A 27,638-nucleotide genomic window follows, 5' to 3' on the forward strand; every position below is an offset into this window, starting at 1 on the left:
TGGGGTAGACAGGTACTGTCTATTTGTCTTTCTCACCGAATTGTTCAATATGTTCTGTATGCAGGACATAGGTCCTACTTGCTGAGGTGAGTGTGTAAATAATCTTGCAGCGTCACGCTTCACTTTGTTGTATTGCCTTCCTTATTGTGTATGTCGGAATGTACTGACATTGAGAGTGGGTTTCACACAATGGTGTATAACACGGATACACACATTCATACGTCACCGAATAAACAAGGAGGCAATGTTTTAATATGTTGTTTTATTCTAAATCTCTTGTATACTCGTTTAATGTCCCGTCAGTTTTTCAGCTACACTCTTGATCTGAGTGAAGACGGATCCCAGTTGAGTCTGGAATGGCTTGAAGAACTTGACGGCCTCGGCAGCGACCTGTGCGGTGGCTTGTCCAGCTTGGGCTAGGAACTGGACACAGACACAGATGTTACATGCGTGAATACAATGTTGCAATGTAACTTACTGTCTGGGTCAACCTTTGAATTCGTTGTTTCAATGAAACTTACTGTCTGGACGAGGCCCTGATAACAATGTTTCAATGGAACGTACTCGTACTGTCTGGGCGAGCCACTAAAAACAATGTTTCAACAGAACGTACTTCCTTCTGTCTGGCCGAGCCACTAAATACAATGTTTCAATAGAACGTACTGTGTGGTCGAGCCACGAAATACAATGTTTCAATAGAACGTACTGTGTGGTCGAGCCACGAAATACAATGTTTCAATAGAACGTACTGTCTGGTCGAGCCACTAAAAACAATGTTTCAATGGGACTTAATATCCGGTCGAGCCACGAAATACAATGTTTCAATACAACGTACTGTCTGGGCGAGCCACTAAATACAATGTTGCAATGGAACGTAATGTGTGGTCGAGCCACTAAATACAATGTTTCAATAGAACGTACTGTGTGGTCGAGCCACGAAATACAATGTTTCAATAGAACGTACTCTCTGGTCGAGCCACTAAATACAATGTTGCAATGGAACGTACTGTCTGGTCGAGCCACTAAATACAATGTTTCAATAGAACGTGCTTGTACTGTCTGGGCGAGCCACGAAATACAATGTTTCAATAGAACGTGCTGTGTGGTCGAGCCACGAAATACAATGTTTCAATAGAACGTACTGTCTGGTCGAGCCACTAAAAACAATGTTTCAATGGGACTAAATATCCGGTCGAGCCACGAAATACAATGTTTCAATACAACGTACTGTCTGGTCGAGCCACTAAATACAATGTTTCAATAGAACGTGCTTGTACTGTCTGGGCGAGCCACGAAAAACAATGTTTCAATGGGACTAAATATCCGGTCGAGCCACGAAATACAATGTTTCAATACAACGTACTGTCTGGTCGAGCCACTAAATACAATGTTGCAATGGAACGTACTGTCTGGTCGAGCCACTAAATACAATGTTTCAATAGAACGTGCTTGTACTGTCTGGGCGAGCCACGAAATACAATGTTTCAATAGAACGTGCTGTGTGGTCGAGCCACGAAATACAATGTTTCAATAGAACGTACTGTCTGGTCGAGCCACTAAAAACAATGTTTCAATGGGACTAAATATCCGGTCGAGCCACGAAATACAATGTTTCAATACAACGTACTGTCTGGTCGAGCCACTAAATACAATGTTTCAATAGAACGTGCTTGTACTGTCTGGGCGAGCCACGAAATACAATGTTTCAATAGAACGTGCTGTGTGGTCGCCACTAAATACAATGTTTCAATAGAACGTACTGTCTGGTCGAGCCACTAAAAACAATGTTTCAATGGGACTAAATATCCGGTCGAGCCACGAAATACAATGTTTCAATACAACGTACTGTCTGGTCGAGCCACTAAATACAATGTTTCAATAGAACGTGCTTGTACTGTCTGGGCGAGCCACGAAATACAATGTTTCAATAGAACGTGCTGTGTGGTCGCCACTAAATACAATGTTTCAATAGAACGTACTGTCTGGTCGAGCCACTAAATACAATGTTTCAATGGAACTTACTGTCTGGTCGAGCCACTAAATACAATGTTTCAATGGAACTTACTGTCTGGTCGAGCTACTTAATACAATGTTTCAATGGAACGTACTGCCTGGTCGAGCCACTAAATACAATGTTTCAATGGAACATATTGTCTGGTTGAGCCACTAAATACAATGTTGCAATGGAACATATTGTCTGGTCGAGCCACTAAATACAATGTTGCAATGGAACATATTGTCTGGTCGAGCCTGTAAATACAATGTTGCAATGGAACTTACTGTCTGGTCGAGCCACTAAATACAATGTTGCAATAGAACATATTGTCTGGTCGAGCCACTAAATACAATGTTTCAATGGAACTTACTGTCTGGGCGAGACCCTTCAGGTTACCCAGTGCCGGGGAAAGAGCTTGTGTGGCAGTTGTAACAGCGCTTCCGAGGAATGTTTTAAGATCGGCAAAGGCGGTGCCAGTCAGAAGACCAAGAGTATCACCCACAGTGTCCTTCAATCCGTTGAAAATATCGCCGAGAAGACCACGACGGCTGTGCTTGGAGAAGAGCTGAAAACATACACCACTGTCACAACTCTCCGCTTCACTGTAGTTTTATTCTTTAAAAAACTGTAGAGGTTTTCGGAATTATATTTTTTATGAGATTTCTGGTAATAGTTGCATCATAAATACGGACAAATTGGAAACACATTTCAAGGTAGTGAAGTATGGCATGACGTTATGACCGCCAACGATGTTGAAAGACGATAGGGGTAAGATGGGAATATTTTACGTGTTTGCATCAGTCGTTTGTAATTGTCGCACGATTTGTTAAACATTCATTAACTCGCTTAGGCTAAATGCGTATCAGTCTCCCAAAGGCGATTTCCAGGTCTCTGCCCCACGCCTCTTCAACACCTGGAAAGTTCAACCAGCGTGGTTGGCGGCCTAAGGCGGTGACGCACACGCCTCCCTATATTGCCACAGGCGTGTTTAAGGGGGGAAAAGGCCTGGGCTTATTGCTGGCCATGGTATTCTATGGGTGTGGCGCTGCTGGAGGTGAGTATTGACGATTTGAGAACGGGCGTTGTACCGATAGTACTGTCCAGTGCACAATATAGAGTGGGAGTCCCTCAGTCATAGTGATGGTTGAGAGTTGGTATATGGATTAACCCCCCTTTATATCTAAATATTTTGGCTTAATATAACGTCTGTGTGTAGAATCCTCAAAACGTTTCTCTGCAATCGATCGTGATATTAACCTTTGCAACAGCGTTGGGGACAATATTCTGGATCAACGCATCAATATCAACGTCAAATGTTCCCTTTTCTGAAACAATGAACAAAACAGGAAGTTCTACTTCAAATGAATACAAAGAAGGTCATCTCAGTGAGGTTATCCACGTGGAAGCACATAAGTCAGCATAACATTATTCAAACACTGACACAGGCATTTAACTGCACAATCTAACTGAAAGCTTTTATCGCCATGTGCTTCATATTTAATCTTATACATATATGTTGTATATGCCTATAGTAGTACCCATCATTGACTCGACATCCTTCTCCAGGGTGGACAGCACCATCTGGGCGAGGGCTTTGACATCCTGGCCACTGGTCAGACCCTGGGCAGCTGTCTTCAGGTTGCCCTCAAGGTTCGTGGCGATCTGAACGTAATGATCAGATACTTTGTCACTGAATTCAGACACAAGACCTAGAAAACGTTTCGAAATGCTGTTTTATCGAGATTTGTACTGATTGTCGTATTTACTACGAAGATAAAATATATGTGAATTTGTAAGTCTGATGTCAACTTTATATGTTGATAAAAACGACAAAACATTTCCATAATCCATATGAATTTATCGTATGCTACTGACTATAGTATCATCATGTCTCTGAATCTCTATAAAATATATATGATATGAGGCGTTTGCGAAAAGGTGACCCACACCTACACAGGCAAGTCAAATATTCATCTAAAAAGAAAGTGAACATGACAAAAGTCAACATAGGGAACTGCATCATACTTTCTTTCAGTCACTGATGTTTCAAAAACCTTAAACGTTTTTCCTGAATCAAACAGCTTTTGAGCAAGACTCGTATAACGCTCTATGAAATCTTTATAGAACGAGCATCCTCTATTTAGTCAAGGACCAACCTGTAGGTCCCGTGACCAAATGATATAAACAAAGGTTCGAACGTGTTTTTGAGTTTCCTGATGTATACTGAACAATTTTGACTTGGGCTGCCCGGTCATTTTGGGGAAGGGTCAACAGTGGTCTTCTAGTAATTATACTCATAAGTTGTTAGATGGTGGCACCAATTGCTTGGGCTGCTGGAATTTGCTTCATAAAAAGTGTAAGTTGATTATTGGAAAGTTGAAGTCATCCCTCTCGACATACAGTCTTGTGGAGACTTATCTTCACGTTAACACACAGCTCATCGTGTTCCGAATGTTATTGTTGATATTCACCTTCTCTGCTTCCTCCACACATAATGAATTGAATGATAATGTGCATGAATTGTATTCACCTTCTCTGCTGCCTCCACATATGATGAGTTGAATGATAATGTGCGTGAATTGTATTCAACTTCTCTGGGTCCTCTACATATGATGAGTTCTGAAGTAATGTGCATGAATTGGATTCACCTCCTGTGCTCACTCCACATAAAATGAGTTGAGAGATAATGTGAGTGAATTGTATTCACCTTCTCTGCTTCCTCCACATATAATGAGTCGAGAGATAAAGTGCTTGAATTGCATCCACCTTCTCTGCTTCCTCTACATATAATGAGTTCTGAAGTAATATGCGTGAATTGTATTCACCTTCTCTGCTCCCTCCACAGACTCCTTCAGCTTGTCCACCACAGAGAGCATCTCATCCCTCACATGTTCCAGAAGTCCGGCCTCCACACTGAGAACAAACACGATACTTTCATACATGGCATGACATCTCTGGCACTGAGCATGATTTACAAACACATACACAACACTGTTACAGAGGGCCTCTCATCTTTTACACTGAAAACAAGGACAAACACATACCCGGTACTTTCATACATGGCATGCAATCTCTAACACTGAACATGAGTATAACAACTACACTACAATAGATACATACCTTCAAGGATGTCTGTAAAGCAATTGGCATTAATTGCCATTTGAAAAAGAAATCATCTTACTTTGATTGAAAGCACACGTCGACATTATACATGCTCCATACACGAAATCCATCGTTTGTAACATATAGAAAAGTATTGAATGAAGGGAATGAAGGAAGTCAGAATATATCTAACCTCATCATGGTGGCTGTCAATAATCGAAGCCTGGCCAAGTAAATTATCGGCCAATTGCTTCGGAAATTTCAACTTTTCTTGCTTATGACAACATACAGTTTGCAATATCACACATATCAATCGACTTTTCGACAAACATGATATCAAATGAAGAACAAAAGCATCTTGAATGAAATTAGCTTTTAGTACATGAAGTCATTACTTACATTTCACGTTTTCCTACACTAGAGAGGAGTGCGGGGAGTGCGCTTTGGATGATTGTGGGTGCAAGCACTGGAAAGGATTCAAATACATAGATTACAAACATTGGTCGATATGGTAACACTCCAACCTTTTATCTAGTCCATGCATATAAGAAAACATCGTGTTTCTATTATTATCGAGGTAACATATTCATTACATTCACAGGACGTTACACATCGTATTTGGTTGATTTCCTGAGAGCGTCACATTACGATGATAAAAGAATAATTGCTGTCAGAGATCATACTTCACACAGAGGATGTATCTTTGACAATGTTTCCATAATTGTTTGTAAGATTGACGTGAAAAGTAACATACTCACCTTCAATCTCCTTGGCAACAGCTGTAGAATAAAATTGAAAAGAAGTTAGACTTGTCGCTTCATTAAAATGAAATCTCTTTATTACCTGGCTTTCATTTTGCATTTGCTTCATGTGTCCCATAACACGTTGTAATATTATTTAACATTATTGAAGAGCTTACTTTGGCCAATAGTCCCCAAGGTCTTCTTCAGATCATCCAGGAAGTTTCGCCGTTCTCTAAAATGGGAAATGATTTTAGCTCTTATAACTACGTATTTCTTGTAACAGGGTTTGTATTTCCCCTATAGTAATATTCGTGTTTTCAGCCAGAGAATGTCTTCATGCATACAGAAGTAATATATGTTTATCATGGTGGTCTTTCAATAATCAAGTCTTGATCTCTCATGCCAGTGCTTGAATGCATGAGCAATGATAAACGTTAACTCGCTACACCAAAAGTGCATACGTATCAACGTTCCACTTTGTGATTACCTGATTCCCGTTTTATTTGACTTTTTGGACAAGCATTAAATATTGAGCACCTACTCTGCCTTCGAAACTCAACGCGTATGCACAATGGAGAGAAAATCTTAGAAGGGTGTCTGTAAAGTAATTGGCATTATTGGGCATGTGAATAGCAAATCATCTTACTTTAGTTGAAAGCCCACAGGATCTGTTTTCTTGACACGAAATCCATTGTTCGTATCATGTAGAAAATTATTTAAGTAAGGGAATGGAGGAAGTCAGGGTGTATTTAAAGTCATCATGGTGGCTGTCAATAATCGAGTCCTGACCATGTAAATTATCGGTCGATTGCTTCGGAAATTTCAACTTTACTGGGTTATGACAGCATACAGTTTGCAATGTCGCACACCTCTATAGACTCTTCAACAAGCATAATATCAAATGAAGAACAAAAGCATCTTGTATGAAATTAGGTTTTAGTAGATGAAGTCATTACTTACATTTCACGTTTTCCTACACTAGAGAGGAGTGCGGGGAGTGCGCTTTGGATGATTGTGGGTGCAAGCGCTGGAAAGGATTCAAATACATAGATTACAAACATTGGTCGATATGGTAACTCTCCAACCTTTTATCTAGTCCATGCATATAAGAAAACATCGTGTTTCTATTATTATCGAGGTAACATATTCCTTACATTCACAGGACGTTACACATCTCATTTGGTTGATTTCCTGAGAGTGTCACATTACGATGATAAAAGGATAATTGCTGTCAGAGATCATACTTCACACAGAGGATGTATCTTTGACAATGTTTCCATAATTGTTTGTAAGATTGACGTGAAAAGTAATATACTCACCTTCAATCTCCTTGGCAACAGCTGTAGAATAAAATTGAAAAGAAGTTAGACTTGTCGCTTCATTAAAATGAAATCTCTTTATTACCTGGCTTTCATTTTGCATTTGCTTCATGTGTCCCACAACACGTTGTAATATTATTTAACATTATTGAAGAGCTTACTTTGGCCAATAGTCCCCAAGGTCTTCTTCAGATCATCCAGGAAGTTTCGCCGTTCTCTAAAATGGGAAATGATTTTAGCTCTTATAACTACGTATTTCTTGTGACAGGGTTTGTATTCCCCTTTAGTTATATTCGTGGTTTCAGCCAGAGAATGTCTTCATGCATACAGAAGTAATATATGTTTATCATGGTGGTCTTTCAATAATCAAGTCTTGATCTCTCATACTAGTGCTTGAATGCATGAGCAATGATGAACGTTAACTCGCTACACCGAAAATGCATACTTATCAACGCTCCACTTTGTGATTACCTGATTCCCGTTTTATTTGACTTTTTGGACAAGCATTAAATATTGAGCACCTACTCTGCCGTCGAAACTCAACGCGTATGCACAATGGAGAGAAAATCTTAGAAGGGTGTCTGTAAAGTAATTGGCATTATTGGGCATGTGAATGGCAAATCATCTTACTTTAGTTGAAAGCCCACAGGATCTGTTTTCTTGACACGAAATCCATTGTTCGTATCATGTAGAAAACTATTTAAGTAAGGGAATGGAGGAAGTCAGGGTGTATTTAAAGTCATCATGGTGGCTGTCAATAATCGAGTCCTGACCATGTAAATTATCGGTCGATTGTTTCGGAAATTTCAACTTTACTGGGTTATGACAGCATACAGTTTGCAGTGTCGCACACCTCTGTAGACTCTTCAACAAGCATAATATCAAATGAAGAACAAAAGCATCTTGTATGAAATTAGGTTTTAGTAGATGAAGTCATTACTTACATTTCACGTTTTCCTACACTAGAGAGGAGTGCGGGGAGTGCGCTTTGGATGATTGTGGGTGCAAGCGCTGGAAAGGATTCAAATACATAGATTACAAACATTGGTCGATATGGTAACACTCCAACCTTTTATCTAGTCCATGCATATAAGAAAACATCGTGTTTCTATTATTATCGAGGTAACATATTCATTACATTCACAGGACGTTACACATCTTATTTGGTTGATTTCCTGAGAGTGTCTCATTACGATGATAAAAGGATAATTGCTGTCAGAGATCATACTTCACACAGAGGATGTATCTTTGACAATGTTTCCATAATTGTTTGTAAGATTGACGTGAAAAGTAACATACTCACCTTCAATCTCCTTGGCAACAGCTGTAGAATAAAATTGAAAAGAAGTTAGACTTGTCGCTTCATTAAAATGAAATCTCTTTATTACCTGGCTTTCATTTTGCATTTGCTTCATGTGTCCCACAACACGTTGTAATATTATTTAACATTATTGAAGAGCTTACTTTGGCCAATAGTCCCCAAGGTCTTCTTCAGATCATCCAGGAAGTTTCGCCGTTCTCTAAAATGGGAAATGATTTTAGCTCTTATAACTACGTATTTCTTGTGACAGGGTTTGTATTTCCCCTATAGTAATATTCGTGTTTTCAGCCAGAGAATGTCTTCATGCATACAGAAATAATATATGTTTATCATGGTGGCCTTTCAATAATCAAGTCTTGATCTCTCATGCCAGTGCTTGAATGCATGAGCAATGATGAACGTTAACTCGCTACACCGAAAATGCATACTTATCAACGCTCCACTTTGTGATTACCTGATTCCCGTTTTATTTGACTTTTTGGACAAGCATTAAATATTGAGCACCTACTCTGCCTTCGAAACTCAACGCGTATGCACAATGGAGAGAAAATCTTAGAAGGGTGTCTGTAAAGTAATTGGCATTATTGGGCATGTGAATGGCAAATCATCTTACTTTAGTTGAAAGCCCACAGGATCTGTTTTCTTGACACGAAATCCATTGTTCGTATCATGTAGAAAACTATTTAAGTAAGGGAATGGAGGAAGTCAGGGTGTATTTAAAGTCATCATGGTGGCTGTCAATAATCGAGTCCTGACCATGTAAATTATCGGTCGATTGTTTCGGAAATTTCAACTTTACTGGGTTATGACAGCATACAGTTTGCAGTGTCGCACACCTCTGTAGACTCTTCAACAAGCATAATATCAAATGAAGAACAAAAGCATCTTGTATGAAATTAGGTTTTAGTAGATGAAGTCATTACTTACATTTCACGTTTTCCTACACTAGAGAGGAGTGCGGGGAGTGCGCTTTGGATGATTGTGGGTGCAAGCGCTGGAAAGGATTCAAATACATAGATTACAAACATTGGTCGATATGGTAACACTGCAACCTTTTATCTAGTCCATGCATATAAGAAAACATCGTGTTTCTATTATTATCGAGGTAACATATTCATTACATTCACAGGACGTTACACATCTTATTTGGTTGATTTCCTGAGAGTGTCACATTACGATGATAAAAGGATAATTGCTGTCAGAGATCATACTTCACACAGAGGATGTATCGTTGACAATGTTTCCATAATTGTCTGTAAGATTGACGTGAAAAGTAACATACTCACCTTCAATCTCCTTGGCAACAGCTGTAGAATAAAATTGAAAAGAAGTTAGACTTGTCGCTTCATTAAAATGAAATCTCTTTATTGCCTGGCTTTCATTTTGCATTTGCTTCATGTGTCCCACAACACGTTGTAATATTATTTAACATTATTGAAGAGCTTACTTTGGCCAATAGTCCCCAAGGTCTTCTTCAGATCATCCAGGAAGTTTCGCCGTTCTCTAAAATGGGAAATGATTTTAGCTCTTATAACTACGTATTTCTTGTAACAGGGTTTGTATTTCCCCTATAGTAATATTCGTGTTTTCAGCCAGAGAATGTCTTCATGCATACAGAAATAATATATGTTTATCATGGTGGCCTTTCAATAATCAAGTCTTGATCTCTCACACCAGTGCCTGAATGCATGAGCAATGATGAACGTTAACTCGCTACACTGAAAATGCATGCATATCAACGTTCCACTTTGTGATTACCTATTTCCCGTTTCATTTGACTTTTTGGACAAGCATTAAATATTGAGCACCTACTCTGCCTTCGAAACTCAACGCGTATGCACAATGGAGAGAAAATCTTAGAAGGGTGTCTGTAAAGTAATTGGCATTATTGGGCATGTGAATGGCAAATCATCTTACTTTAGTTGAAAGCCCACAGGATCTGTTTTCTTGACACGAAATCCATTGTTCGTATCATGTAGAAAATTATTTAAGTAAGGGAATGGAGGAAGTCAGGGTGTATTTAAAGTCATCATGGTGGCTGTCAATAATCGAGTCCTGACCATGTAAATTATCGGTCGATTGTTTCGGAAATTTCAACTTTACTGGGTTATGACAACATACAGTTTGCAATGTCGCACACCTCTATAGACTCTTCAACAAGCATAATATCAAATGAAGAACAAAAGCATCTTGTATGAAATTAGGTTTTAGTAGATGAAGTCATTACTTACATTTCACGTTTTCCTACACTAGAGAGGAGTGCGGGGAGTGCGCTTTGGATGATTGTGGGTGCAAGCGCTGGAAAGGATTCAAATACATAGATTACAAACATTGGTCGATATGGTAACACTCCAACCTTTTATCTAGTCCATGCATATAAGAAAACATCGTGTTTCTATTATTATCGAGGTAACATATTCATTACATTCACAGGACGTTACACATCTCATTTGGTTGATTTCCTGAGAGTGTCACATTACGAGATAAAAGAATAATTGCTGTCAGAGATCATACTTCACACAGAGGATGTATCTTTGACAATGTTTCCATAATTGTTTGTAAGATTGACGTGAAAAGTAACATACTCACCTTCAATCTCCTTGGCAACAGCTGTAGAATAAAATTGAAAAGAAGTTAGACTTGTCGCTTCATTAAAATGAAATCTCTTTATTACCTGGCTTTCATTTTGCATTTGCTTCATGTGTCCCACAACACGTTGTAATATTATTTAACATTATTGAAGAGCTTACTTTGGCCAATAGTCCCCAAGGTCTTCTTCAGATCATCCAGGAAGTTTCGCCGTTCTCTAAAATGGGAAATGATTTTAGCTCTTATAACTACGTATTTCTTGTGACAGGGTTTGTATTTCCCCTATAGTAATATTCGTGTTTTCAGCCAGAGAATGTCTTCATGCATACAGAAATAATATATGTTTATCATGGTGGCCTTTCAATAATCAAGTCTTGATCTCTCATGCCAGTGCTTGAATGCATGAGCAATGATGAACGTTAACTCGCTACACCGAAAATGCATACTTATCAACGCTCCACTTTGTGATTACCTGATTCCCGTTTTATTTGACTTTTTGGACAAGCATTAAATATTGAGCACCTACTCTGCCTTCGAAACTCAACGCGTATGCACAATGGAGAGAAAATCTTAGAAGGGTGTCTGTAAAGTAATTGGCATTATTGGGCATGTGAATGGCAAATCATCTTACTTTAGTTGAAAGCCCACAGGATCTGTTTTCTTGACACGAAATCCATTGTTCGTATCATGTAGAAAACTATTTAAGTAAGGGAATGGAGGAAGTCAGGGTGTATTTAAAGTCATCATGGTGGCTGTCAATAATCGAGTCCTGACCATGTAAATTATCGGTCGATTGTTTCGGAAATTTCAACTTTACTGGGTTATGACAGCATACAGTTTGCAGTGTCGCACACCTCTGTAGACTCTTCAACAAGCATAATATCAAATGAAGAACAAAAGCATCTTGTATGAAATTAGGTTTTAGTAGATGAAGTCATTACTTACATTTCACGTTTTCCTACACTAGAGAGGAGTGCGGGGAGTGCGCTTTGGATGATTGTGGGTGCAAGCGCTGGAAAGGATTCAAATACATAGATTACAAACAGTGGCCGACATGGTAACAATGCAACTGTTTATCTTGTCCATGTATATCAGAAAACAGCGTGTTTCTATTTTTATAGGGTAAGCATATTCATTAGATTCATGGAACATTACATATCTTTTTCGGTTCATTTCTGAGATTGTCCCATTACAGTGATGAAAGGAATAATTATTGTCAGAGATCATACTTCACACAGAGGATGTATCTTTGACAATGTTTCCATAATTTCTTTTTGTAAGATTGACGTGAACAGTAAAATACTCACTCTCAACCTCCTTGACAAGAGCTGTAAAATAAAATTGAAAAGAAGTTATTGAAATGAAATCACTTAAATACCTTGTTTTCAGTTTGCATTTGCTTCCTGGGTCTCACAGCACGTCGTTAAGATCATAAAGATTATTGAAGAGCTTACTTTGGCCAATATTCTTCAGGGTGTTCTTCAGATCATCCAGGAAGTTTCGGCGCTCTCTAAAATGGGAAAGGATTTCAACTCTTGTAACTGCGTATTTCATGTAACAGGGTGAGTGTGTTTGCATTTTCTCCTTTAGTAATATTCGTGTTTACAGTCAGGCTATGCCAGACTCAAACATTTGACATTCTTTCTGCGGGGTCAACACTTAACAATCCATCTGTTCGATTTAACACGTATCAATAGCTTTGTCGGGTCAGCATTTAAGGATCCATGTGTGGGATTAATGCTTAACAATCCTTCTGTGAGATCAACACTTAAAAATCCGTCTGTGAGAGGGAACGGTGATGAAACTAATTTCAAGGTTCAACTATGGAAACCCAATATGCATACATCTTCATCACTTGGTTTACTCACATCTCTCGTCTCCCAACGAGAGCAGTCAGTCCAGCGCTGATAAGACTTGGGGCAACCTCTGAAAGTAATTATGTTTATTGAGTACTTCTAGTAGTAGTGATGGTGGTGGTGGTAGTGGTAGTGGCAGTGGTACCAGTGTCAGGTATTTTTTGAAAGACCTGATATTGTGATGTGTCAAGAGAGGCATATGACACAGTGGGTGGTGTGTCAAGCGAGGCATGTGACACGTTGTGTGGTGTGTCAAGCGAAGCATGTGACAGTGTGTTTCGTGTTTCAAGAGAGGCAGGTGACAGTGTGTTTTGTGTGTCAAGAGAGGCATGTGACACAGTGTGTGGTGTGTCAAGAGAGGCTTGTGGCAGTGTGATTGGTATATCAAGAGAGGCATGTGACCCAGTGTTTGGTGTGTCAAGAGAGGTTTGTGACACAGTGTGTTTGGTGTGTCAAGTGAGGCATGTGACACAGTGTGTTTGGTGTGTCAAGTGAGGCATGTGGCACAGTGTTGGGTGTGTCAAGAGAGGCATGTGATATAATCTTTGGTGTGTCAAGAGAGGCTTGTGACACTGTATTTGGTGTTTCAAGAGAGGCATGTGACACAGTGTGTTTGGTGTGTCAAGTGAGGCATGTGGCACAGTGTTGGGTGTGTCAAGAGAGGCTTGTGACACTGTGATTGAATCTGTAAACGAATCTAGCAATGTGACAACAATGGCGCCAACATCAATGATAACTACACGTTACACGTTAGACATGTACATATGTAGACAACTCACTTTCAGCAATTGGGAGCACCTCTGAAACAAAAGTATTCTGTAGTTAGACTTGTGTTCACTCTTAACGTATTAAATGTTCTTTCATATTTGTGCTAATATTTTCAATGTATGGTCAGGCAGTTACAAAATATTGATTTTACATATGTGTCCACACGTGTTGATCGTTTCAGAAAGGAACCTCGCGTTTCCAGTACATGGAGCATGGAGGACATGTTGTAGGTGCATATTTGCAGCTGAGAAAAAAGGGTGAGAAAAAAACTTACGTTTTCCAATCTCTTCGACAACAGGTAGAGCGGCTGGAGAAAATAATATGCTTGTTATTTGCATAAATAGTAAAAGAGACGAAGTTACATTCTGTGGAATTGTTTGCAGAACAAGGTTATTGTGTGTCGTGACATCTTCTGCACTGGTGGATTCCTACGGTTTACGATGGTTTCCTTTGGTTCTGGGCGCTGCTTATGTTCGGAATACTGGAATAATCTATCAGCCAACTAACTCATTCGAATGATGGTAAAACAAGCCGCGTATGTATACGTCTACTTTTTTTAACACAGGAACCGGCAATGGTGTTACCATGGTGATATAACATCTTACCTTTGGCGGCAGTAGCGATGGCATTCCCGACTGTTTCGAGACCTTTCTTTATGTCATCAAATATGTTCCTCCTCTCGCTGTGACAGGAAAGACAAGTGTAATGTTGGTAGATTTAATGATTGATTTACATTTTAGTGTTACGATATTTAAATGCGTTTTGTTATTATAAGGGGTCTGCGAGGACGACTCATGTCTCTTTTAACGCAGGTTATGAGATGTGTGTGGGTTTTGGAATATCGATTGTGATACACATTGCGCTTGTCAAGTGAAAGTGTATGTTTGCGACAATGTGTGATGTATTCATGAATCTTTACAATGTTTTTTTATGGGACCGACGACGGCGTGCCTCAGTGATAAATATATAAAATTCATGAAGAGTGTTGCGTCCATGGTTACATCACGAAGAGTATGGAACATCATGGACATGTGTGAAATGGGCTCAAAACACCAAAACAAGAACCGTTACAACAGTTATTGTCTACAGTAAACTACGGTTCTAACGAACTTTAGTTCGTAATAACCGTAGTTCGTTATCGTATTTTCGGTCAGTTCGTTATAAGCGTGTTCGTTATAAACGTAGTTTACTGTATAGGATTTTCCCTCACATATGTGACAGTTCTTATCCATAAGAGGACAACTTTGTCGAACACTTTCTATTGTTCTTTCACTTTCATCAAAATATTTTGACACCTCGTCTCAAATATGAAGAATGAATATTGGAGATTAGTGGATTATAGCAGTTTTCCTAGATTCGGTATCTAACGTTCTATTATGCACGTGATTACAATGTCTGAGGCCCATTTCTGGTTTCATCAGCCATGTAAAAACATGTATTCACTTACATGTCCCTTCTTCCAAGAGCTGCCGTAAGAGCCGTGCTGATGAGTGTTGGTGCCAGCTCTGTTAGAATGTCCACGCCATTATTACACAGTACAAAACATACTGAACCAATATTGATATTAGTATAATACAGCACAAAACACACTGAACCAATACCAATACTAATACAAAAAAACCACACTGAACCAGTACCAATACTAATATAACATAGCACAAAACACACTGAACCAATACCAATACTAATATGAAAAAACACACAAAACACACTGAACCAAACTTAATGCCAGTATAACATAACACGAAACACACTGAACCAATACCAATACTCATATAAAAAAACACACAAAACACACTGAACCAATACCAATACCAATACTAATATAACATAGCACAAAACGCACTGAACCAATACCAATACTAATATAAAAAACCCACACAAAACACACTGAACCAATACCAATACTTATATAACATAGCACAAAACACAACCAATGTTAAACTCACTATTCAGTGCAAAAAACAACAACACACTGACTCAATGTTAACTCCGTGATTCCATAGCATAAAACACTCTATAACATCCACCTTGACACTGCATATTTCATTTTTAACTTGCAACAAATCTACACCTCGTTTCAGACAGAACTTGCAATAACGCTACACATAGACACTGTATGTTTCAGAAAGAACTTGCAATAACTCAATACCTGTCACTGCATGTTTCAAATGTCTTCATATCTATTGCACTTACTTTCCACAGTGGGCAGAATATCTGTAATAAAACCAAAGCAGCATTGTTAATGAACCCGTTGTTAATGACAGAATGTATCAGTGTGTTATGAAACCGAAACATTGTTGTTGAGTAATTTTACTTGAACGGATAGGTTGATAAACATTGAAAGTTATCTGGCTACACTTGTGATATGCCCGAGCATAATGTCCCTCTTACATCAACTGTTATGCCTCAGTAGATAATGATGAGGGAATCGCAACCAAAGGATCAAACGAATTTTCATACATCGAGTGGAAATGCTGGCCATCTATTCCATAGCTTGTTATACTTAACTAGAATATGCTGTTTTCAATAGTTACCTTTCCCGATCTGCTCCACCACAGGGAGTGCCTCTACAAGGGAAGTCGTGTATTTCTTGAGTTCTCGTTAAGTCATGGAGGATAGAATTACGTCAGAGGTTATCACGCAAGCGTGCTTTGGGGTGGTAAATGTCATTATTTGAATGTGCGCATTAATATATTACGTCACAAGGTCATACACTCCGGCATTACGCCACCTTGTTTACTAAGTCTCATGTCATTTGTCTCTTGTTCATATCAGTCCCGCCTAGTGGTAGCCTTTCAGTGCGAGTTACAAGTTCTTTTGCAGAATTATCAAGAAATGCCGTTACAACTGTGACAGTGAGGAGTAGGACAGTACATCCGTACACATCAACTTGACCATCTCTAGATGTGATGTCTGCACTTGGAATCGTACAATCATTGAACGACAGCCGCCAACACAGAGTTATCGCATTTCGCGGACATCCATCGGAAGCCGTCCACATTAAATTTCTGGGCAATGTATACATATTTGCCCCCACTTGTAAACTGATTGTCGATACCTGAGACTAATATTTGATAATATCAATATCCCTGACAGTCAATTCTGACCAGACAAGGGAGAAGCCCTGTTTGTTTGTAAACACTAAAAGTAGTACCTACCTCAACTTAGTTAGCATAATTAACCGTACATGCTTTATCCTGCCGAGAAACACCCATTATATGATAGATTTCTATGACCTTGCTTCACAACTATACACGCGAAGTAAGCCTGCGTCTTAAAATCGTTTGATTTTTAAGCCCAGCATTGGAACGACGTGTGAAGCGTTTTCTTGAATTTCACTGAAATTTCTACTCTACTCTCCCAACTCTTTCTTGCATACAACAATTGCTGATAGGAAATCTAAACAACAAGAAAGAGGACATAACAAAATGGCTTACTTTGGGCGATGTTTGCGATGTCTGAAATCAGAAATAGTAAATCAATTAGTCAAGATGGTTTGTTTCAGTGCTTGAAGTATGTCAAATATAAATATAAGACATGATTTCTGATTTTTCTTTACACAGAATACCAGCAAGGAGGGGCGTTATCAGACAGTGACCCAGTCACCAGAGGAGCTGCAAAGTTGTGCTACATATGACGAGACATACCTGAGATCCAATGTTTCTCTACAAAATTGCTGACCTTTATAAAAACGTTCGTTGCAGTTGGAGAGTGTGTTCTATGTTTGCCTACCTTGGCCGAACTTCTCGAATCCATTCTTCAGGGTGTCCAGAAAACTCCTCTTCCCGACAGACGTGACGCCGGCCTCGATCTGCTTCTCAACACCCTGGATAAAGGCGTTGGCTGGAGTCAGATGTACAGGTATTACTCTATGTCAGATGTACATGAATTACTCTATGTCAGATTTACATGTATTACTCTATGTGAGATGTACATGTATTACACTATGTCAGATGTACATGTATTACTCTATGTCAGATGTACATGTATTACTCTATGTCAGATGTACATGTATTACTCTATGTCAGATGTACATGTATTACTCTATGTCAGATATACATGTATTACTCCATGTCAGTTGTACATGTATTACTCTATGTCAGATGTACATGTATTACTCTATGTCAGATGTACATGCATTACACTATGTCAGATGTACATGTATTAATCTATGTCAGATGTACATGTATTACTCTATGTCAGATGTACATGTATGATTCTATTTCAGATGTACATGTATTACTCTTTGTCAGATGTACATGTGTTACTCTATGTCAGATGTACATGTATTATCCTATGTCAGATGTACATGTATGACTCTATGTCAGATGTACATGTATGACTCTGTCAGACGTACATGTATTAATCTATGTTAGATGCAGACGTATTACTCTATGTCAGATTTACACAGATAGTGGACCAACCCGCTTTTTCCTGTGCGATGACCTGCTGAGTCAGCACCTTCTGCTGCTGGAGGATGTCTTGCAGGAGATCAGCTCGACTCAGCGCGAGGATGCAGAGAACCAGGAAGACCCTCATGATGCTGGTCAAGCAGAGAAACAGGAAACCGTCAGTTGTGTATGTATGTATTTATATCAGTACTTTGACAACAGATCGCACAGAACAGGATTCTGAATGAAACATGACAATGAAGAGTCAAACAGTTCACCGGATGCACCAAAAGCATATACATAAACCACAACGATTAAACAAGTGTCCATTTTATGGTCACTCGGAGCATCGACTACTGACCGTAGTGACAAACCATGTACATCATCAACATGTTATGTTGAACAAAGTGGAAACTGAAAAATGCCTTTCAATAGCATTCAAAGGAACAAAGGAATGTCAGGTGGAAATATACATTGTAGGCTCTCTCTTTGACCTGGAAAGTCGGTAAGAGACATCGTGTCAGATTGAGTCAACCATCAGATAATAACTCGTAGACCTCCAACCAGAGCACAACCATCAGTCAATACGGGTAGACATCCAGCCAGAGCACAACCATCACAGAATAAGACCTAGACCTCCAACAAGAGTACAACCATCAGAGAATAACACGAAGACCTCTTACCAGAGCATAACCATCAGATCATAATATGTGGGCATCCAAACAGAGAACAATAATAAAAAAATAACATCTAGACCTCCAGCATCACAACCATCAGCGAATAACACGTAAACCTCTAACAGCAGCCCAGCCATCAGATAATATTACCCAGATCTCCAACCAGAGCACAACCATCAGAACATAACATATGGATCTCCAACCAGAGAACAACTATCAGAAAAAAGCATATGGATCTCCAACCAGGGAACAACCATCAGACCGTGGACCTCTAACTGCCGCACAACCGATGTTCTAACATACAAAGTTCTCGATATTCTGGCCAAACAGACAGTAATTATACATATGTGAACAACTGAATTAGTGCAAAGTAGATTGTAATAAACTGAAGGTAATAATGAAGGACCATTGTCCAGATGCACCAGCTGTAGTGCCTGGTGCTTGCGCTTGGTGCTAGATCCACGTACCTGGTGCTTGCGCTTGGTGCTAGAACCACGTACCTGGTGCTTGCGCTTGGTGCTAGGTCCACGTACCTGGTGCTTGCGCTTGGTGCTAGAACCACGTACCTGGTGCTTGCGCTTGGTGCTAGATCAACGTACCTGTGCGGCGTCTGTGGACAGTGCAGGCACTGCATGGAGGTAGGTCAAACTATATATAGTGGCTGTGCAAGGAGTGGAGGGACATATGCAATCTTGCCAGTTGCTGCATTCTCAGGGTTTTGTAACTGGAACAATGGTTCTACAGTTTGCATTAAAAAACACAAGCAATGGGTAAATTAGGATAAACCCTTTATCCTCAGAGGCCCTAACGCTGTGAGAATGTTATCACCCTGAGCTGTGAACGAATTACCTTCGTACACTATGGAGGTGCTATCATCGTACACTATCTAGGTGTTACTACCCTGCACAGCAAAGGTGTTATCATGCTACACTATGAATGTGTTGTTATCACTGTACACTATGGAGGTATTATCATCGTACACTTTGAAGGTGTTATCACTGTACACTATGGAGGTATTATCATCGTACACTTTGAAGGTGTTATCACTGTACACTATGGAGGTATTATCATCGTACCCTTTGAAGGTGTTATCACTGTACACTATGGAGGTATTATCATCTTACACTTTGAAGGTGTTATCACTGTACACTATGGAGGTATTATCATCGTACACTTTGAAGGTGTTATCACTGTACACTATGAATGTGTTGTTATCACTGTACACTATGGAGGTATTATCATCGTACACTTTGAAGGTGTTATCACTGTACACTATGGAGGTATTATCATCGTACACTTTGAAGGTGTTATCATGCTACACTATGAATGTGTTGTTATCACTGTACACTATGGAGGTATTATCATCGTACACTTTGAAGGTGTTATCACTGTACACTATGAATGTGTTGTTATCACTGTACACTATGGAGGTATTATCATCTTACACTTTGAAGGTGTTATCACTGTACACTATGGAGGTATTATCATCGTACACTTTGAAGGTGTTATCACTGTACACTATGAATGTGTTGTTATCACTGTACACTATGGAGGTATTATCATCGTACACTTTGAAGGTGTTATCACTGTACACTATGGAGGTATTATCATCGTACACTTTGAAGGTGTTATCATGCTACACTATGAATGTGTTGTTATCACTGTACACTATGGAGGTATTATCATCGTACACTTTGAAGGTGTTATCACTGTACACTATGGAGGTATTATCATCGTACCCTTTGAAGGTGTTATCACTGTACACTATGGAGGTATTATCATCGTACACTTTGAAGGTGTTATCACTGTACACTATGGAGGTATTATCATCGTACACTTTGAAGGTGTTATCACTGTACACTATGGAGGTATTATCATCGTACACTTTGAAGGTGTTATCACTGTACACTATGGAGGTATTATCATCGTACACTTTGAAGGTGTTATCACTGTACACTATGGAGGTATTATCATCGTACACTTTGAAGGTGTTATCACTGTACACTATGGAGGTATTATCATCTTACACTTTGAAGGTGTTATCACTGTACACTATGGAGGTATTATCATCGTACACTTTGAAGCTGTTATCGGTGCACATTATGAACGTGTTATCATCGCTCACTATGAAAGTGTTAAACACCTTCACTATGAGGATGTTATCATCGCACACTATGAAGGTGTTACCATCCTATGTTATAATTGTCTCACCCTACATCGCCGAAGTTTTTCCACCAGTTTAAATTGTAACACACTTACAGAAAAAAGTGATCCTTTCATCCACTGTGTTTAACCTACACTTTGAATGTGTTGTCAACCTTCACTGTGAATGTATTCTTCGTTGGCAAGTTATTTGAGTCAGCGATTTGCGAGCGATGTGCCACACAACACCATCAACGACCAGCGGACATGACAAGTTGCAACCATTCTTATTTAATTATTTAGATATGTACTACATCAGCATCACAGATATATCCAGATATTTCCACTCGGGTAGGACAAGAAGAGTTACACCGTGATTTATAGATAATTTGTCAAAAATTGAATCAGTGTCAGTGATTGTCGTAACCATTAGTAGCACCAAGATTGTGTCAGTGATTGTTGTAAACATTAGTAGCACCAGGAATGTGCCAATGTCAGTGATTGTCGTAACCATTAGTAGCACTATTGTTGTAAACATAAGTAGCACCAAGAATGTATCAGTGGCAGTGATTGTTGTATCCATTAGCAGCACTAAGAATGTATCAGTGGAAGTGGTTGTCGTAACCATTAGTAGCACTATGAATGTAATCATTTTATATCACGTGAAAACAATCCTGACATTTCTAGGTCTGAAATTTGACAACACCCTTGTGCCTTTAATCGACGTAATTCTCCTGACCAGATAACACTATGGTAGAGGCACCAGCTGTAATAGATAAGCTGAATAATGTGAGTCTTGACAGAATTTAAGAAATGATGAGCCAATTTGTGCAATCCTTGAAATACAGATATATACACTCTGAAAGAGTTGTGGTTCTTGGAAATAACTAAAAATTTCCAAAAGAGATATTAGCTTCTAGTAATAGTTGCATTATAATAATGAACGAATTGTAAACACATTACAGTCCGAAGTGACGTATGACGTAAATGTGTTGACACTAACGATCAAGAAGGACGATAGGTGTAAGATGGAAATATCAAAAACTGACTTTTTTTATAAGCAGTGGAAACAACCACGATTTGTCAAACATTCATTTTCTCGAAGTGGCACATTGCGCATGAATCTCCCAATGGCGATTGGAGGGAGTGGGACCTACTCCTCTTGCAGTTCCTGGCCAAACTCAGCTAACGTGTTCGGCTGCCCATGACGTTGCCTCACACGTCTCCTTATCAGATATTCTTTATTCATTTCGTGCTGTAGGCCATCGGCCTATTGTACATTTAGATAGTCTACAATTTAGATGGAACTACAATGATATTTACCAATATTTAGAAGATACGATTTAACACAAAAATGTAATTTTAATAAAGAATACGTATGCATTTTAGGACTACTAGCAATATCCGAATGCCATTCATGGTCATGAATATATTTTAATCATGATACAAATTCAAATACAAATAGTAATGCCATAATAAACAAACAACATGCAGTGTCTATCTTTTTCGATCTCGAAAAAGCATATGACACTACATGGAAACATGGTATTTTAAAGGACTTACACGATTTTGGAATGAGAGGCCGTTTGCCTCAATTTATATCCAATTTTTTAATTGACAGACAATTTCAAGTCCCCGTGGGCTCAACCCTGTCTGATCATTATAATCAGGATCAGGGTGTCCCATAAGGCAGTATCTTGTCTGTTACACTATTTAGTATTAAGATAAATAGCCTGTCTAAGGTCTTAAATGATTCCATAGATGAGTCGCTTTTCGTGGATGATTTTAACATATCTTATTCAATTGAAAGACAATTGCAGTTATGTCTCAATACAATTCAATGATGGTCACTGGAAAATGGCTTTAAATTTTCTAAAGCCAAGACAAATTGTACACATTTTTGTCGCAAATATAAACCACATCAAGACCCTGTACTGTATTTGGATGGCACACCTATCAAAATTGTAAAGAAAGCCAAATTCCTGGGACTTATTTTTGATAGCCATTTGACATTTAAACCCCTCTATCAAATACCTTAAAGCTAAATGCCTGAAGGCACTCGATTTGTTAAAAGTCGTTTCCAATTCAAAGTGGGGAGGTGAACAGAAGACCCTCCTCCAACTATATAGATCTCTCATAACTGGATTATGGCTCCATCGTTTATGGAGGAGCATGCAAAAGCAATCTAAAAATTCTGGATTCTATACATCACCAAGGACTACGGCTCTGCCTTGGATCCTTCGAAACTTCTCCCATTAACAGTTTATATGTAGAGGCTGATGAACCATCACTAAAACTCAGACGTCTAACATTATCTCTACAGTATATTACCAAATTATCTTCAAATCAGTCAAACCCTGCATATGATTGCGTTTTTTACCCCCTATATGGGGACCTCTACCAAAATAAATCTTCTCTTATTCCCCCTCTTGGAATAAGGTTGAAAACTGCAATTTCTGATGCGAATTTACACCTTGAAACTATTTCTCCTTACCTCCTTTTGTCTTCAGCCAGAGGAAGACCTGACACTAACAAAATTAAAGAAATCACAAACTAATCCACTAATTTATCAACAAGAATACTAAATATGATACATACAAATCTATGTTTACAGATGGATCCAAGGAGGGTGACGCAGTTGCTAGCGCTACCATCATGGGATCCAGAACAATATCGTTCAGGTTGCCAGTTGACATTTCAATTTTCACGGCAGAATCACACGCCATCTTGACAGCTCTTAAATACATTCAAAATCAATCTAAGCATAAGCAGTTCATTATATTTTCCGACTCTCTTTCATGTCTTCAGGCTATGCACAATATGTCCAGTACACATCCACTATTACTCGACATTGTCGAATTTTATAATGATCTAGCTACTGGCCAATACGACATCGCTTTCTGTTGGTTACCCAGCCATGTTGGAATCGTTGGTAACACAATGGCTGATGCTGCTGCAAAAGCAGCACTCAACAAATCTGTGACACCACTTCTTATCCCCTACAGTGATATTAAACCGTTGATTTGATCGTACATCAGAGATCTAATGCAAAAGAAGTGGGACGCCCAGGTAGGTATAAATAAATTACATAACATAAAATCAAATATTGGTTACATCTTCTTGGGTTGTCAGTCCAGATTTGAGGAGGTCATTTTACGACGATGTCGGATTGGCCATACGCGCCTCACCAATGAATATTTATTGAAAGGTGAGGATCCTCCGTTCTGCATCCCTTGTGATGAAAGAATCCTGGTCAAGCATTTCCTGCCTGATTGTGTTGATTTTGCCATCACAAGGGATAAATATTTCAAAGGTAAATCTATGAAGGATCTTTTGAATATATTAATTCTCATTTAATTATTGGCTTTTTAAAAGAAATAGAGTTGTATAATAAATTTTGTTAACTTGTTTTGTATAAAATAATTTTTAACATTAGTAGAATAAATTATTATCTGTGATTGTTTGTGGTTGTATTCTCGAAGGGGGTTAAAGTACTGTAAAATTATTGTCCCCCTGAGAGGATATCGTAAGTCCCTGTCATTCAAAGAATATTTATATCTACTACGTTTTTAACAGTAGAATTTTTGTCATTTTAATTGTGGCTAATCTTACATTACAATCGCCAGCGACTGATAGGATGGTGTAGACCCTGCTGGGGTCCATGCAGGGAGCAAAGGTACTGTAAGTCCCCATGGAGTCCAGTGTGGTGATCTACCTTCAGTGACTGGCGATCTATAGCTCATTTTTATCTTGTATTGTTATCGTATGGAGTTATATTTAAATGATTATCTGCTAGTTTTAAATACAACCTGTGATAAATCTAGTTATTTTACTGTCCTTCGACGACAGGTTTTTATGGTCTAAATATATGTATTTTGAATATAGAATGTTTTCTCGTCACGATATGGCTGAAATAATGCTGATGTGACGTTAAATTTTAACTCACTCGCTCACTCACCTCTTACGGCATGATCGGGTGTCGAAGACTTAACACCTACAAATTGTTTGCATGCTAATACATAGATCTGTTCAATATCATTGGTATTTATTTAAGCCCCAAATTGCAGCTCCATATAACAATATTGGTGCGACTTGATATCAAATATCTTGAAAAATACTTTATACTCAAATGGTTTTACATTCCTGCGTAATTCTAAAATACCAAAGAATACTTTTTTGGCCTTAAGTGCAGCGTTGCATACATAGTTAGACCAATTTAAAGTCTTTGAGAACGATAGTTTTATCAAAGTTAACAGTTAATGGATATCTATGGCAAAAGTCTTTAAGACCATCAAAGCGCTTCAGTAGGCCAAACGCAGTATCAGCAATTAAAGTTACATCGTCCGCAAGGAACAATGAAGAAGTTCTGTATGAAACTGGATTCCTGGGTCACATTTGGATTCAATTTCTAGAGCCGAGTCATTTATGAACGCATTAAACAGAAAGGGGCTTAATATACAGCCTTGACGGACTCCAATATTACACGGGTTGGAAAGTTGGTTTCCATATTTAACACAAGAGATAACATATTTATAGAAAGACTGGATATATTTATACATCTTTGGCGAGACTTCGTGTACGTTTAATACGAGCCACAATTTCGTTCTGTCAATAGTAGCATGGGAAAATCTACAAAAAGTGTATATATTAAAATATGGTAAATCAGCTGGTGCAGATAAACTTATATATGAAATGTTTAAATATGTCTAGGATATACTATGTCCATTCTTGACTTTATTATTTAATGCTGTGTTTGATACTGCATACTTTCGGGGCGGTCGGGTAGCCCAGTGGTTAAAGCGTTCGCTCGTCACGCCGAAGACCCGGGCTCGTTTCCCGACATGGGTACAATGCGTGAAGCCCATTTCTGGTTTTTCCCCGCCGTGAAATTGCTGGAATATTGCTAAAAGCGGCGTAAAACCATACTCACTCACTCACTCACTCACTGCATACTTTCCTACTATGTGGACACATGGGGTTATTGTTCCCCTCCACAAAAAAGATGACACTAAAATAATCAGCCAACTACAGAGGTATAACAATACTTAGTACTTTGAGTAAAGTGTATACTAACATTTTAAATAAGAGATTACAGTTTGGGGGTGAATCATGTGATAAAGTTTGGTAAAAAGAGAAATCTACTTATGATGTCCGAGAGGTGTTCAGTGGGGGAATTGTCTGGGATCATTGCTGGCCATGGCATTCTATAACTGTTGGTCTGCTGGAGGTGAGCATAGATGATTCGTGCACGGTGAGCACGGGCGTTATCGTCCTGAAAGACAAAACGTCAACCCACACGCCTTGCTTCGATATACAGTCCAGTGACCCTTCCTTGCACAATATGGAGTGGGATTCGCTCAGTCATAGTGATGCCACCCCACACCATTACCGATCCACCGCCAAATCCGTCATGAAGTCTCAAGTTGACATTGGCTGGATGTTTATGCGAAGTGAATCGGCCACGTGACCAGCGACGATTACCCCAGCGTCTACGTTGTGCACACCATTGATGTCCGTTGGCAACAGGAAGATGTGTATGGAGCGACACAACACGTGACCGCCCGGCTTATAGATGTGCTGCAGGCAGACCCCGTAGTCTCATGAAAGTTTGCAGCAATTGGATTCGTCGTTTAAGCTTGATAAGCTCGTAGAGCCAGCAGCTGGTTTCGAACCAATCGAACCTTTGTTCATGTCGTTGACCTGTGCCGCCCTGTACGAGCTCGAGGTTGATCGTCTCGATGTGGGGTTTGTTGCTCTACTAATCACAGACTGTGCAACACGGAACTTACTGACCACTGCACGTTGACTTCTGCCATTACTAATCACAGACTGTGCAACACGGAACTTACTGACCACTGCACGTTGACTTCTGTCATTACTAATCACAGACTGTGCAACACGGAACTTACTGACCACTGCACGTTGACTTCTGCCATTACTAATCACAGACTGTGAAACACGGAACTTACTGACCACTGCAGGTTGACTTCTGACATTACTAATCACAGACTGTGAAACACGGAACTTACTGACCACTGCACGTTGACTTCTGCCATTGTCCAGCATGCCAATCGCCCGTAGATGCTACGTGGGTATGAATGAATGAAGAATGAATGAAATTCTTTATTTGTCCCAGAAGTTAGAAGATTTACAAAATCTCTGATATTCTCAGAGCAAATGTATTGTGCTAGTATTGATATAGATGGGTGCATTATTAACACATAAAATATATATATGCACACATTTTCTTCTAGAAGTTCAATTTGAACGTAACTTTCGATATCCAGTTTGTCAATATTTCGATCATTTATGAAATATTCACAGTGTAGAAGTACATGTCTGTCATAATCATAGGCATTTCTGCCACATTTAGAACATTCACGTGATGTAGTGGGTGATGAAACTATCTGAAGGGAGTATTGGATGCAATACCTAAGATGAGGATAAGTTAGTGCTAGTTTCCATTATACATGTAGTTTAAGTCTACTGTCCTGTATCGGACCAGATCCTCTCTGTGTTTCCACCTACCTTCTTCATATGAGGATATTGAATCATATACAATTCTTCTCCATTATTTTTTACAAGGAAATATTCCAGTACTGAAAAAGTTCAAAATGACATTTTTACCAGCAGTTAACATTGTGTCACACATGCTAGTGCTAGTTTGTATATATTAAGAGCATTGACTAAGGCTAAGTATGCACATATACTATGTTTCATAGGAAAGAAGC

The 27,638-nt window shown here is 39.0% G+C and overlaps 1 protein-coding gene across 1 annotated transcript; it reads right to left on the minus strand.

Moving 5' to 3' along the window:
• Positions 1-247: 247 nt before the first annotated feature.
• LOC124119802 lies at positions 248-19,365 on the minus strand. Its single transcript, XM_046482445.2, has 34 exons — positions 19,233-19,365; positions 18,122-18,240; positions 17,430-17,540; positions 17,135-17,155; positions 16,232-16,264; positions 15,891-15,911; positions 15,142-15,199; positions 14,300-14,376; positions 13,969-14,001; positions 13,706-13,726; positions 12,939-12,996; positions 12,525-12,580; positions 12,378-12,398; positions 12,016-12,082; positions 11,232-11,287; positions 11,071-11,091; positions 10,713-10,779; positions 9,929-9,984; positions 9,768-9,788; positions 9,409-9,475; positions 8,625-8,680; positions 8,464-8,484; positions 8,105-8,171; positions 7,322-7,377; positions 7,161-7,181; positions 6,802-6,868; positions 6,018-6,073; positions 5,857-5,877; positions 5,498-5,564; positions 4,822-4,909; positions 3,535-3,658; positions 3,254-3,321; positions 2,367-2,561; positions 248-423 (listed from the first exon to the last, which is right to left on the minus strand). The coding sequence occupies exons 2-34, from the start codon at positions 18,234-18,236 to the stop codon at positions 289-291; spliced, it is 2,022 nt and encodes a 673-aa protein (XP_046338401.2). The 5' UTR covers positions 18,237-18,240; positions 19,233-19,365; the 3' UTR covers positions 248-288.
• Positions 19,366-27,638: the final 8,273 nt, after the last annotated feature.

The sequence above is a fragment of the Haliotis rufescens genome, unplaced genomic scaffold (assembly GCF_023055435.1).
Source record: "Haliotis rufescens isolate VD_foot unplaced genomic scaffold, xgHalRufe1.0.p SCAF_78, whole genome shotgun sequence".
Lineage (NCBI taxonomy): Eukaryota > Metazoa > Mollusca > Gastropoda > Lepetellida > Haliotidae > Haliotis > Haliotis rufescens.

Bases quoted from the DNA above. Each gene is read 5' to 3' on its own strand.
- LOC124119802 (XM_046482445.2), bottom strand. From the start codon at position 18,236: ATGAGGGTCTTCCTGGTTCTCTGCATCCTCGCGCTGAGTCGAGCTGAT. The intron at 14,377-15,141 runs GTAAGTGAATAC...TTCCTGTCACAG, and splicing joins GCTCTTGGAAGAAGGGACAT to CGAGAGGAGGAACATATTTG. The intron at 2,562-3,253 runs GTTAATATCACG...GTATGTTTTCAG, and splicing joins TCCCCAACGCTGTTGCAAAG to CTCTTCTCCAAGCACAGCCG.